The sequence below is a fragment of the Mytilus galloprovincialis genome, chromosome 11, assembly GCF_965363235.1.
Source record: "Mytilus galloprovincialis chromosome 11, xbMytGall1.hap1.1, whole genome shotgun sequence".
Classification (NCBI taxonomy): domain Eukaryota; kingdom Metazoa; phylum Mollusca; class Bivalvia; order Mytilida; family Mytilidae; genus Mytilus; species Mytilus galloprovincialis.
In genome coordinates, this window is record NC_134848.1 from 66,255,919 (window position 1) to 66,269,234 (window position 13,316).

General features: G+C 33.8%; 1 protein-coding gene across 1 annotated transcript; it reads left to right on the forward strand.

Moving 5' to 3' along the window:
- The first annotated feature begins 3,450 nt into the window (after positions 1-3,450).
- On the forward strand, positions 3,451-12,445 carry LOC143052651 (uncharacterized). Its single transcript, XM_076225715.1, has 5 exons — positions 3,451-3,586; positions 7,910-8,155; positions 9,468-9,593; positions 10,631-11,041; positions 11,757-12,445. The coding sequence occupies exons 1-5, from the start codon at positions 3,577-3,579 to the stop codon at positions 11,864-11,866; spliced, it is 903 nt and encodes a 300-aa protein (XP_076081830.1). The 5' UTR covers positions 3,451-3,576; the 3' UTR covers positions 11,867-12,445.
- Positions 12,446-13,316: the final 871 nt, after the last annotated feature.

Here is a 13,316-nt window from a genome sequence, read left to right on the forward strand (position 1 = left end):
TTTGTTAAACGTTGTGTGCCGTTTGTTATAGTTTGTTAAACGTTACAGAAGTAGAAACAAATGCATCGTTTGGTTAGAGGGGATTGAAATTTTGACAAGCAAGAACACGTTTAGATAATTGATTTAATGTTAAAAGAAATGCATCGTTTGAACTAACAAACGACGAACGACAAACTGTAGACGCATATGCAGCGAGTGTATAGTTTATAAAAGTTTATGCAAACTTGCAAAAGTATGTTAGAAACAAATGATCAAAACGTGTGCTCGCTGAACAGTTTGTATCGTTACTGTCAGAAAAAATTCGCACCAATTAAAAAAAACATTTCTTTAGTCTCATTTTTGTGTGAAATAACGTCAAAAAGTTCGAATGAAAAAAAAATTGACTGTAAGGTGACCTATAGTTGTTATTGATAATTTCTGCGTAATTTGGTGTTCTGTGAAGAGCTGTCTCATTGGCAATTGTACCACATCTTCTCTTTTTATGCTACAAACATTTATGGACAAACGGAAAATACGGACAACCAAAACAGAAAATAGCCCATAAAACAGGTAAAATATAATCTTGATGTTCTTATAAACCAAATTTGAAAAATAACTTAGTCATCAGCAGTTTAACAATTACTTTAATATTTGAAAAATCAGCCAGTGCTAAAATTACAGAATTTTCTTCCCTTCTGGAACATCTGAGATCATCCCAGGTTTTGTTGGGTAACGTGTTTCCTAAATTTTAGTTTTCTATGTTATGTGGACTGCTGTTTGTCTTCTCGTCGGTTACCGTTTTTGCTATGGCTGTGTCGGTTTGTTTTCGACCTTTTAGTTTGATTGTTCCTTGGGTGTCTGTTGCCTCTCTTTTAAAATGTTACCTCGTCTTGCAAAAGTAAAGACACATACTGTTATTGGAGGAATTTTTGTACAGTTAAAAATAATGTTGCCACCATATTTTTGCGGAAGCAGAGTTATGAAGTTAATCAGATCTGCACACACTTTTAGAGAATCGTGTAGCAGTCATGTGTATTCGTGTATGGCCGAGTAGAGATCGAAGAGTGGTCGATTGTGATCGCGAAGGGATCGGATATTGGTCGAGTTGGTCTATAATAAAATAAATATATTAGTCGCAGTGATCTGGAAGCGATCGGGCATTGGTCGAGTTAATCTGGAAATGATCGGACCTTAGTCGAGCAAAGGTAGAAATAATCGAGTACTGATCGGTAAAATTTTTGTATTCCGACCAAACTTGATCTCTACACGATCCTTTCCCGATCAATTCGACCGCTACTCGACGAATTCTCGATCTCTTCTCGAGTGACCTGCTTCTCGATCCTTACACGAATGTTTTTGACATGGGTAGAAAGTCAGATCGATGAAGAGCAAGGTAGACTATCCCGAACTTTCTTGTCGATTGAGTCAGACCATTCTCCCGATCACGTAATTTGGCTTGATCGGGCTTGATAGAGTTGATCTAATCGGCAGTGTGAACCTAGCTTAAACAAAGAAGACAACAACCCGACAATAGAGCAGACAACAGCAGAAGGTCATAGAATATTATGGAGAAATTGTAATTGTATATCCTTTCCTTTTATATAAGTCGAGTTTAGATAGAAATAAATATTTTTATAACACAAGGTGAAGACATAAATTCTATAAAAAAAACCAAACATATGCTTCTCAGTGACCTTAATTTTAAAGACTGTTTTGCATGGACAATTGTTGTGTTTTGACTTGACGTACAATGTATCACAGATCTTTCTAGTTGCTACTCCTTTTGGTCAAATAATTTTTGTTTTTGTTGTAAAGATCGATTAAAACCTGTTATACCTCGTTGTATCGATGGTAAAACTTGCTGTTGGTATCATGATCATTTTATCTGGCCTTGAAATTTGATAAATCATTAAATCAAAATTTTCGAAAGGGTTTGCCAAAAGCAGCTTTGATAATTTTTTCTAGGGATAGAACACTTAAGTATTTTTTTTAATTTCGAAACTAAAACGATAAAACTTGAGATTAAAACGATTATACCATACTAGGAAGGAGAAACGACTGGCTAATTAATACCAATCCATCAAGTGTTGGTTTATAACTTTACACAAAACGCACAGGCTTTATACCATGAGACAATCAAATACAAAAGATCTTGCTATACAATCCACCAAAAAGACAACTACATCATCAAATAGTATGGCATATACTGCTTTGAAATAATATATGAAAATAAAATATAACTCGGATGGACTGATTGCCTTCCAAAGGTGACTGGGAAATAGAACAATGGACACTTAGGTTTTCGTCCGACCGGCAGTTAAACACTTGAACAAGTGAGGCATACATTTGTCTTGTGTTCATCACTTGCAGAAGGCGTGGCACGTGGTTGCGTAATTGAGGATACAAAATTGGTTAACATTATTTAGGACTGGAAATTTATGGAGCAACTGCTTTTATTGCTGATCTTTATCTTAAATGGAGGCCTTCAACACAGAAAAAACTCGCGAATCTCACCACAAGTTGAAAATAGGCTTCCGATTTGAGCTAAATTCTGGGATTTATATATATGAATATAGGACATACAATTCTCTTGCATTGCATATTAATTACGATTAAAAATCTGTACACCTCACACTAGTGAATGTGTCCTCATTAAAGCAGTTACCTCAAGAACAATATACCATGATAATGGAGCGATCTGAGAAGACATATAGAAATTGGAAGTCCGTGTTCTTCTACGATACATGTAGATTTGATTGGATGTCAATTGTCTGCATGGTTTGTTTCATACTTTTCTTCAGTATTTTTTTGTCGAATAATTTTTGTAAAAGTATTCGGGTATTGAACATCCCCGGTTTCAAATGTTTCATGTATACACACCTTTGCCTTTTAAATTTTATAGATATTTATATATCCATGGCTTTCACTTTGTTTTGAGCTAGCGCTGCTGATGATGGTAATTTAAGAAAATGGCAAGATTTATTAAGTGTAATTTTCATTTTAGAGAACCAATCTTTTACCAACACCTTACTAATAATATACCAAACGTAAAATAGAAACCGTTACTTTTACTTTAAAACTATAAGAAAAAGTATGTCAACCTCGTAATGATGAGACAAAAGATAAGGATTTAAATCTATCGTATACATAAATTCTTTTAGAATTTCCCTTATTGATTCCAATTATAACTAAGCAATTTTACACTTTTTGTAACTATTATATACAATTATGTTCTGTTACGTTACTTTGCCTTTATACCGCTAAGTCAGGTGGCCTTGATAGGCAAATAACCTCTGACCTGTTCAGAGCCCCTTAATCATGATAACTTGTTCTAAATTTAGCACAAGAATAACTGGGACAGGAAATATTACGTTTAATTGTTATTAAACCGTGCAGTCAGGGGGCCTTGGTAGGCAAATTACATAATATGGTGTTTTGTTATGGCCCGTTCAGAGCCCCATAATTATGATAACGCGTGTTCTAAATTTAGCAGAAGAATAACCCAGACAGGAAATTTCCACATCATCTATTTTTACTTTCACTTATTCAAAATTGTTTGTTAACGTATTTAATTTCAGTCTACTACAGACAATCAAGATGTATACAGGTAAGTTAGCAATAAGAATATTTACGAACAGATGATTTAAGGAATACCACATTAGACATGTGATCTAATTCGGGCTCTAATTCTTAGTGATTAGAAAATAATAATATATAATTGATATATATCCAAGAAAAATGGCGGAATTTTTAGTCGCAGATTCTTACGTAGATCTAATGTTAGATAACATGTAAAAAAAAAAACACTAAATAAAAATAAACAATGAATTAGTGTGTATATCTTATAATGTTGGTGTATGAGATAACACGGCTCCACCTTATTCAAGTTGTTGTTCTCTTTAATTGTTACTTTTTACGTAAGTTATCGGTGTAATACTTACTAAGGGTAGACGGGTATAGAGAATGGTTAACACCTAAGGGGCCTCTGTTTGGATAGGCGGGATGTTGAAATACATAGGCACGTCGGGTCGGAACGGAGTGTGTTAAATCAGGAACAGACATACCGTTCCCATGTTAAATATGAGGTGCAGGGTGGGACACGTGCATATATATATATATGCGTTTTACATGTTTTAAAAACTCTTTCTACAATTGAGGAATCTGTCGATGGCATATTATTAAAATGTATCATTACTTAAAATGATAGTTGATGTTTTTTTCTTAAATGATAACAACTGAGTTGTATCATGCAATATAGATTAATTTACTGGTTGTTATTTTCTAATAATCGCTAGGGTGTAAAAGAAAAAAAAAATAATTGAGGTCAACGCTTTTATATAATATTGTTTGATCATACATGCTTCACTCATAATTTCTAACAGTGAGAAATATAATTAATCTATTGAACTGACTACACCGAGGACTACACAACTCAACAGTGTAATCAATCAAACATGTATGGAAAAATTACTTTCACTTTCATTTTCCCTATTGGATTCCTGATGTCTATGTCTAAATATCTATTTTCAGAAAATTAAAATTGACAATTGATTTATTCTACTTCATTAAAGTATTTGTTTACTTATATAGTTGACATTTACCCAGATCTCGTTTACTTTACATATATTCATTTGTATTTTATGGAACTACAATTTTACTGCATTTAAATACAAACTGAATTATACATGTTATAAGCATTGTGACACAGTGGCGGATCCAGAAGGGGGGGGGGGGGGGTCCGGGGGTTGGAACCCCCCTTTTTTTTTGGCCGATCAATGCATTTGAATGGGGACATATAGTTGGAACCCCCCTTTATCCTGGGTTGGGAACCCTCCCTTTTTAAAATGGCTGGATCCGCCCCTGTGACATATGATTATTCATTTATATAATATCCTACTTTTTACATATCCACCTTTACAACTATATATATAATATGAAACATAGCAGTAACAATCGTTAAAAAAATATGTAAGTCATGTCTTACAAATAAATTTAAAAAAAAACATGTGTGTTTAATTGTCTCATTAAGATTTAAAGGGTAGAGTGGAATATTTTGCCCAACATTGTTTTACATGTTTTAGCTAAGTATATAAATACTGATAATTCGGCACATTTGGCTGTCACTAAAACCCTATAGTTCAACATTTTAATTTAAATGCGGCAGAACAAATAGTGATGGTAGTAAAACCAGGAAAACATTATATTTAATTTGCCTCACATTGTATCAAATATAGTATGTAAGAAAGAGTTGCCTACGAATATAAATGCATTCGAAACGTAAACAAGATTTCGACAGGAAATTAAAAGAAATAAATAGAATGTACTTAAACACATAGATATATGTACTTTTATCAAGAGATGTGTTAAGTACTCCGTCAACATATAGACTTCGATCTTTTTAGTCAAAGATATTTGTAGGAAGTGTTAGTACTGATTCATGTAGTTCTTAACGAAGATCGAGATGAAGTTATAATTATGATGCCTCGCCGCATTCGTCTTGAAAAGGCATGAAATATTTGCCACTGGACTTTAAAAACAAACAACCACCGTGTTAAACTAGATTCACATGGCTTATAAAAGAACATAGAAATAAAACACAGAGTGGACGTGGCCGGGTACTTGTATAACTCAACATACATGAAAAGCACTTTACGTACAGATCTAAGAGTACTGACAGTTGCTTACAGCTAGTTCAAAGCCACTCACAACTATTTAGAAAATCATGAATCTGAATCTGTAAGTCTGTACCAAACTGATCTGGGGTTTGTCTGACCGGAAAGGAAATTTGATGTTTTTCTATATAATTAACTAAAAAAACTACATTGCTCTCTGACCGAATGATTTTTATATTGGTGTCACGTTGGCGTCGTCGTCTGCGTCGTCGTCGTCGTCGTCGTCCAAATACTTTTAGTTTTCGCACTCTAACTTTAGTAAAAGGGAATAGAAATCAATGAAATTTTAACACAAGGTTTATGACCACAAACGGAAGGTTGGGATTGATTTTGGGAGTTTTGGTCCCAACATTTTAGGAATTAGGGGCCAAAAAGGGCCCAAATAAGCATTTTCTTGGTTTTCGCACTATAACTTTAGTTTAAGTAAATAGAAATCTATGAAATTTTGACACAAGGTTTATGACCACAAAAGGGAAGTTGGGATTGATTTTGGGAGTTCTAGTTCAAACAGTTTAGGAATTCGGGGCCAAAAAGGGCCCAAATAAGCATTATTCTTGGTTTTCGCACAATAACTTTAGTATTAGTAAATAGAAATCAATGAAATTTAAACACAAGGTTTATGATCACAAAAGGAAGGTTGGGATTGATTTTGGCAGTTGAGGTCTGAACAGTTTAGGAATTAGGGGCCAAAAAGGGGCCCAAGTAAGCATTATTCTTTGTTTTCGCATCATAACTTTAGTATAAGTAAATAGAAATCTATGAAATTTAAACACAAGGTTTATGATCACTAAAGGAAGGTTGGGTTTGATTTTGGGAGTCTTGGTCCCAACAGTTTAGGAATAAGGGGCAAAATTGAACTTTGTTTGATTTCATCAAAAATAGAATAATTGGGGTTCTTTGATATGCCGAATCTAACTGTGTATGTAGATTCTTAATTTTTGGTCCCATTTTCAAAATTGGTTTACATTAAGGTCCAAAGGGTCCAAAATTAAACTTAGTTTGATTTTAACAAAAATTGAATCCTTGGGGTTCTTTGATATGCTGAATCTAAAAATGTACTTCGATTTTTGATTATTGGCCCAGTTTTCAAGTTGGTCCAAATCGGGGTCCAAAATTAAACTTTGTTTGATTTCATCAAAAATAGAATAATTGGGGTTCTTTGATATGCCAAATCTAACTGTGTATGTAGATTCTTAATTTTTAGTCCCGTTTTCAAATTGGTCTACATTAAAGTCCAAAGGGTCCAAAATTAAACTAAGTTTGATTTTAACAAAAAATTAATTCTTGGGCTTTTTTGATATGCTGAATCTAAACATGTACTTAGATTTTTGATTATGGGCCCAGTTTTCAAGTTGGTTCAAATCAGGATCCAAAATTATTATATTAAGTATTCTGCAATAGCAAGAAATTTTCAATTGCGCAGTATTCAGCAATAGCAAGAAATCTTCAATTGCACAGTATTGTGCAAAAGCAAGAAATTTTCAATTGCACAGTATTGCGCAATAGCAAGAAATCTTCAATTGCACAGTGACAGTATTGTGCAATAGCAAATATTTTCAATTGCACAGTATTGCACAATAGCAAGAAATATCTAATTGCACAATATTGTGCAATAGCAAGAAATTTTGAATTGATTGGAGTTAGCTTTCTTTGTCCAGAATAGTAGTTGAATCAACTTAAATCATTGTTTTATACAATATACAATGTATATTCACTTTTACTACCAACTGATAAATTAAAACAATCTTTACCATTCAGTGATAACAAGCACCTTTTGTTACATTTTAATATTTTATGATGTATTTAGATGAGTAGTTATTGTTGCAAAGTCCATTAGAAATTTGAATTGAGATCAGTTTTGGAAAAAGGGAAAGGGGATGTGAAAAAAAATGGGGGGGGGGGGGGGGGGGGGGTGGGGGAGGTTAAATTTTTCTCATTTCAGATTTCATAAATAAAAAAGAAAATTTCTTCAAACATTTTTTTGAGAGGATTAATATTCAACAGCATAGTGAATTGCTCAAAGGCAAAACAAAATATTTTAAGTTCATTAGACTACATTCATTCTGTGTTCGAAACCTATGCTGTGTCAACTATTTAATCACAATCCAAATTTAGAGTTGAATCCAGCTTGAATGTTGTGTCCATACTTGCCCCAACCGTTCAGGGTTCAACCTCTGCGGTCGTATAAAGCTGCGCCCTGCCTGGTTGTATATATTTTCTTTGGCGCAATGTTTTAATTCTCAATGTTGACATTTTAGACAAAGACGACAATGAGTATCCAGATCGCTCTGTCAAGTTACTTAACGAGAAGAGAAGTGAATATGATGTTGACATGAAATCTAATGGCGGGAAACAGACGAAAAATCCGCAGCGAAAAATATGTACATGTGTTTGGATTAAAAAAAGGAAATGGAAAGTTTTTTTCGGTATCATAGCAGCGTGTAGTATTGGCTCCGTTGCATTGTCATTTTACAAAATGGCGAATTTGTCCCTTGATGAGAAAGGTACGTCAGAAAAAATAGTTTTTTACCAATTCTAAGTACAATGTATTGACTTTAGGTTTAAGCATAGAGCTGTGTCGGATAGAAATCGACCTTGTGTCCCTACATATATATTAATTTATACATCTCGTAACCTACTTCGGGTTGAAAAAGTTTCGATGGAAAGTGTGTTAGAAGGTATAACTGTTTAAACAAAATCTACAACATGTACAAAACAGACGAACATTCATCTTTAATTTCGTATGTGACTTACATGACTTAATCCACTTCGTCCCAAGGGGGACATAGGGCGACTACAGTTCTGTAGTCGTTTCTGTAACGTAATATTTTTTACAAGTTAGGGGTGTTGGCCCTAAGCTAAACCTTCTACGTGAAGGGTCGGGTTGTTCTGTAGGGGGTTTCCATCCCTTAGACGATTGCTGTTGCTAACGAGTTCCATCTACCCGGATTTTCTATTTGGATTAACTTCCATAGCCTTTGACTATTCCCAAGTCACCCACAAGGCAGTGGGGCATTTAACCCATAGCTGGGGCAAGGTTGATTAGAGCCAGGGCGTGTCCACTCGCCGGTGGGCCTGCACTCTGCATCTCTAAGGCCCTTGCTGCTCTGAGATCCCTTGCAAATTAGCCTGAGATACTAGACCCCAGTATCCGTGTGTTACCGCGAGGAGGCATTGCAAGAGTCTTGATGGTGTAGAGGCTTTGTACCAGCAGGAGAGGCTGACGCACTCGGCTCTCTTTTCGTCCACAGAGTGGACTAGCTGTATGTGAGTGTATCAAAATTAATTCTTATAAATGTCTATGTATATGGGGCACTTGCGTGAGGTATACGTAAATTTCTATCCGATGCAGCTCAATCAATTATGTCAATCTGAAAGTCATTCCTCATCTATATGAATGTTTAATAAGTTCTACAAAGACCTCCCCCCCTCCGCAAAATGGATGGGGTTAAATTTTTATGTTAGCTCAATTGTCAAATAAAGTATGATCAGATATTTGGTTGAGGAAAGAGCCCCGTCCATAATTGATTGACTTGTTGATGTTAAACGCCACTTTCAACACTATTGTTATACTTCTCCGCGGTCAGTTTTTATTGATGTAGGTAGCCGGTGTCCTAGTGTATACTAAATTTTGCATCGGTAATGAAATTTGAAAAAAGATATTGTAAATCATGACGATTTTCTGATTATTTTTAAAATGTTTTTTAAATTATATTATGGTTTTATATATGTAGTTTACATAACATGAATTTATGTGGTTAGTCTTTATTATTGTATATATGGTAAAAATATATTACCCAACCTGTATATTTTCAGAGATATCCAGTATGAAAAAAGACATATTAGATATGAAACAACAGAGGAAAAAATTTGAAAATGACATTAAACTATTGTATGCTGGACATTACGATCAAAATGACAACTTGGACACATTAGAAACAGGTACGTTACATATCTAGAGTGTTTAGGGAGCAACCATTTAACTTCAAGGGGACGGGTTAGTTTTAGAGTGTCCTAGAGTGTTTAGGGAGCAACCATTTAACTTCAAGGGGACGGGTTAGTTTATGTTTTATGTTTCTGTCATTTTTTTTTTTTTTTCATATGCTTGACGTTGAAGAATGTGTATTTTGGATCAAATTGGGGATAGGAATATTTTGTTTTAGGAAAAAAACATACCCCTTTCCTTTTTGAAATTAAATGGTTGTTCCCTTACTGATGTTCAGGGGATAATATATATATATATATATATATATATATATATGTCTTGAAATATAGAAAGTATAATGCAATACTGAATGATTGTAGCTTGCTCAACGTCCAAAGAAAAATATGTCAATGAGGCTGTAAATATTTAATTAGTTTCACTTTTATTATTGGATTTATATCTAAATATATTTTCTGAAAATTTATGAAGTTGACAATTGATTTATACTTGATAATTTATTTCGTTGACCTTAAACCATATCATCCTTTATTTGTATTAAGTTGTTTGCAAGTAATAAAACTACGTTTTTACTACATTTTAATATTCATTTAGTGTTTTAGAATGAAATATGATCGGCAACTCTATGAACTTGTATTTAACTTTACAACTGTGAATATGAAATTTTGTTTTAAGTAACTGTTAGAAAATATAAAATCGTAAGGTAATATAATTAATAGACAATGTATGCATTCAACAGTCCCTTTTAATAAACGATCGAATATTTGCTCAATGTGTTAACTATCTATCTGAGGAACATCGCCAATTTTCATTTGTCATGATAGTCGACCATTAAAAACCTTAGGGTATAGATTTGAGACAACAACAAATATTACCATAAACTATTATTTCATATTTTCGTGACGGGGAATTTTATAACGATATGGACATTTTCCCATTTGTGAATGCTGAACGTTTCCCAATAACTGCTTGCCTCCATTTTATTAGAACTTATTTTTATATAAATGGAAGGTAATTTATATATATTTCTTTGCAGTGCTTCAGAATACAACTGTGACCTTTAATGAGCGCATCAACAATCTTACAACAGAGCTTAACACATTAGCTAAAAAATACGAACGTCAAGGAAGACTCCAAATGGAAATGCAAAAACAGATCGATGCAATGGGAACGAAAAATAGAAAGAAGTTTGAAGAATTCAACCAAAAGATGGTTGTTATGATGCAAAAAATAAATGATATGATTGCATCACAAGAAGCTCTGAAAAATGAATCAAGAGACACTCAAAGTAGTTTACGTAGGGAAACACAAAACGCAGTGGATAAGATACGAAATGATTTCAGAGCTGCACAACACAAGTTAGAATCTGACTATAGAGAAACTCGGAACTCACTCAATGAACTTAAAGCAAGCCAGCAATCTCTACGCAGTATGTTACTTGGGAAACGTAAGTTAAATTATTAAAAAACACAATCTTGTTATGGAACGACCATTTTACTTTAAAAACAGGGGGTGTATGTTTTATTTTTTAAAAAATATTCTGATCATTAATTTGATGTAAAAAATTTATTTAGTTAAGCTTCAGGTAATCGCTTGAATGCAACACACTAATAATATGACGAACCACAAAAGTCTTTACATTGTCCGAGACACTTGAAGTTACTAGAAGTTTTTGTCCGAGACACTCGAAGTTGCTAGAAGTTTTATATGAATCATATTGACTTCCGATTTCCATAGGTTTGAGTGGTAAAAAACGAGAGTGGACACAACATTTTCAAATAAAAGTATGATACTTCAAACTAATTGTTCGGTTAACCATTCTGTCACACGTCAGACTAAATATTGAATGTAAGGATATGTGGTACGTGTGATTGCTCCTCATCATATACCAAATAACTAAGATGTTAGCAACTGCAGGTCCCTATAAGGCCGTAAACCATGAGCAAAACGCCTACCAAATAGTCAGCTATAAAACACGTGACAAAATGTGAAATATTGCAGTTGTGAATCTTTAGGGGTTCAAACATTGGACATCACTTACATTGTCTACAATATAAATCGGATAAGATCTGTCATTTTTACTAAAATCACTTTCAGTTTTGAACATATGTAATCATTCATAGCAGTATTCATAAATGTTTATATTTTATTTACTTGTTTAGTTTCAGATCTGAAGAAGCAAGTTCAAACCAAACCAAATTCCGGTCCGACTACTCGAAGCTCTGTTGGATTAATTTTAGTTTTACTGTTATTCATCCGTTTATCTTTTTGATTGGTTCTTAATTCACCGGGCGTTTTAGAAAAGCGGCTCCTGATGAACGTTTCTGCACCCTGTGCAACGACGGAACTGTCGAAGATGAGAAACACTTCTTACTATACTGTAAAGCTTTCAATAATTTGAGTCACATGCCATTTGAATCAGTGAACATTGATATTTATAACATCAATGATAGTACATTTGCAAATTTGGTGACATGCATTTCACCAAAGACAAACAGCCAAATAATGGAATTTATTTTTCTGTAAAAGAGAAGAAGTAACAATTTCACATTAATTTTGCTTATTGAAAATATGAACATTAAGTTTAAGATGACTTATAGGTCCAATTGAAGGATGTAAAAGGTGTAATTTAAAATAATCAATAATCAAAATAATGGGGTTGTTGTCTCTTTGACACATTCCCCATTTCCATTCTCAATTTTATTGTATTATTAAAATGTAATATTATTTATTCTTATGTACACATGTCACTATAATCATGATCATAACCGATATAGTTACACACTCTTCACAACGATAAACTCTATGTGATATTTTGTACTTGCAATAAAGCCAATATTTTTATATGTAACACGACTTTATAATCTTTATTTCAACGAAAAAAAATGACTTATCCAAATATAATAAAAAAGATGATATCGTATGATTGCCAATGAGACAGTTCTTCAAAAGAGACATAATAACACAGAAATTAACAACTACTATATGTCACAGTACGGCCATGTAAACAGGCATGTATACTATAGACTGAGGTCGATTTAATCATTGACAAATTGTATGTACACTTCTCTAGACAGAATGTGGCACTCTGGATATTTTTATGTCGCTTGTTTCTTGTCTCCTTGTCTTTTTTTTGCCTTGTCTTCTTGTCTCCACATGATAAGTTACATTGTTTGCTGCTTGACTGAAGCCCATATGGATTTTACTAACCGCATATGAATCTTAACAAAAAGGTTTACTATAAGTTCGCATTAAAGACCAGACATTTCATCAATATGTTATATTGTTTGATTGTTTGATGCGTAACGTCCAACAGCAAATATTTCATATATGTTCAGGACGAGAAATTTTACAATAAATACAATTTATTAGGCCTTGAACACGAGGGCGTCACGGATAAGGTCGGGGAAATTTGGAGTGTCATATAAAAATGAATGCAATTGGATAGGGACATACGTTTAGCCTTTCTATACATACGGAACCCTCGAAGAGTTGGCCAAAGATTCTTAACGTACAAAGAGCATACACTCTCTCTGCAGGTTGCACCGGGTCCTCATTCAAAGAGGACGTGACTTCGTACTTTTATATCCCACACATCCTAACGGACGCCATACATTGACAAGGAATTTTACGACAGTCTGAAAAAAGGTTATCATTTTATTCACCAGTCACCCTTGATAAGATTTCTGGTAACCATGCAGAGGAAGATAGTATTGAACTTG

Bases quoted from the DNA above. Each gene is read 5' to 3' on its own strand.
- LOC143052651 (XM_076225715.1), top strand. The intron at 8,156-9,467 runs GTACGTCAGAAA...GTATATTTTCAG, and splicing joins TTTGTCCCTTGATGAGAAAG to AGATATCCAGTATGAAAAAA. The intron at 9,594-10,630 runs GTACGTTACATA...ATTTCTTTGCAG, and splicing joins CTTGGACACATTAGAAACAG to TGCTTCAGAATACAACTGTG.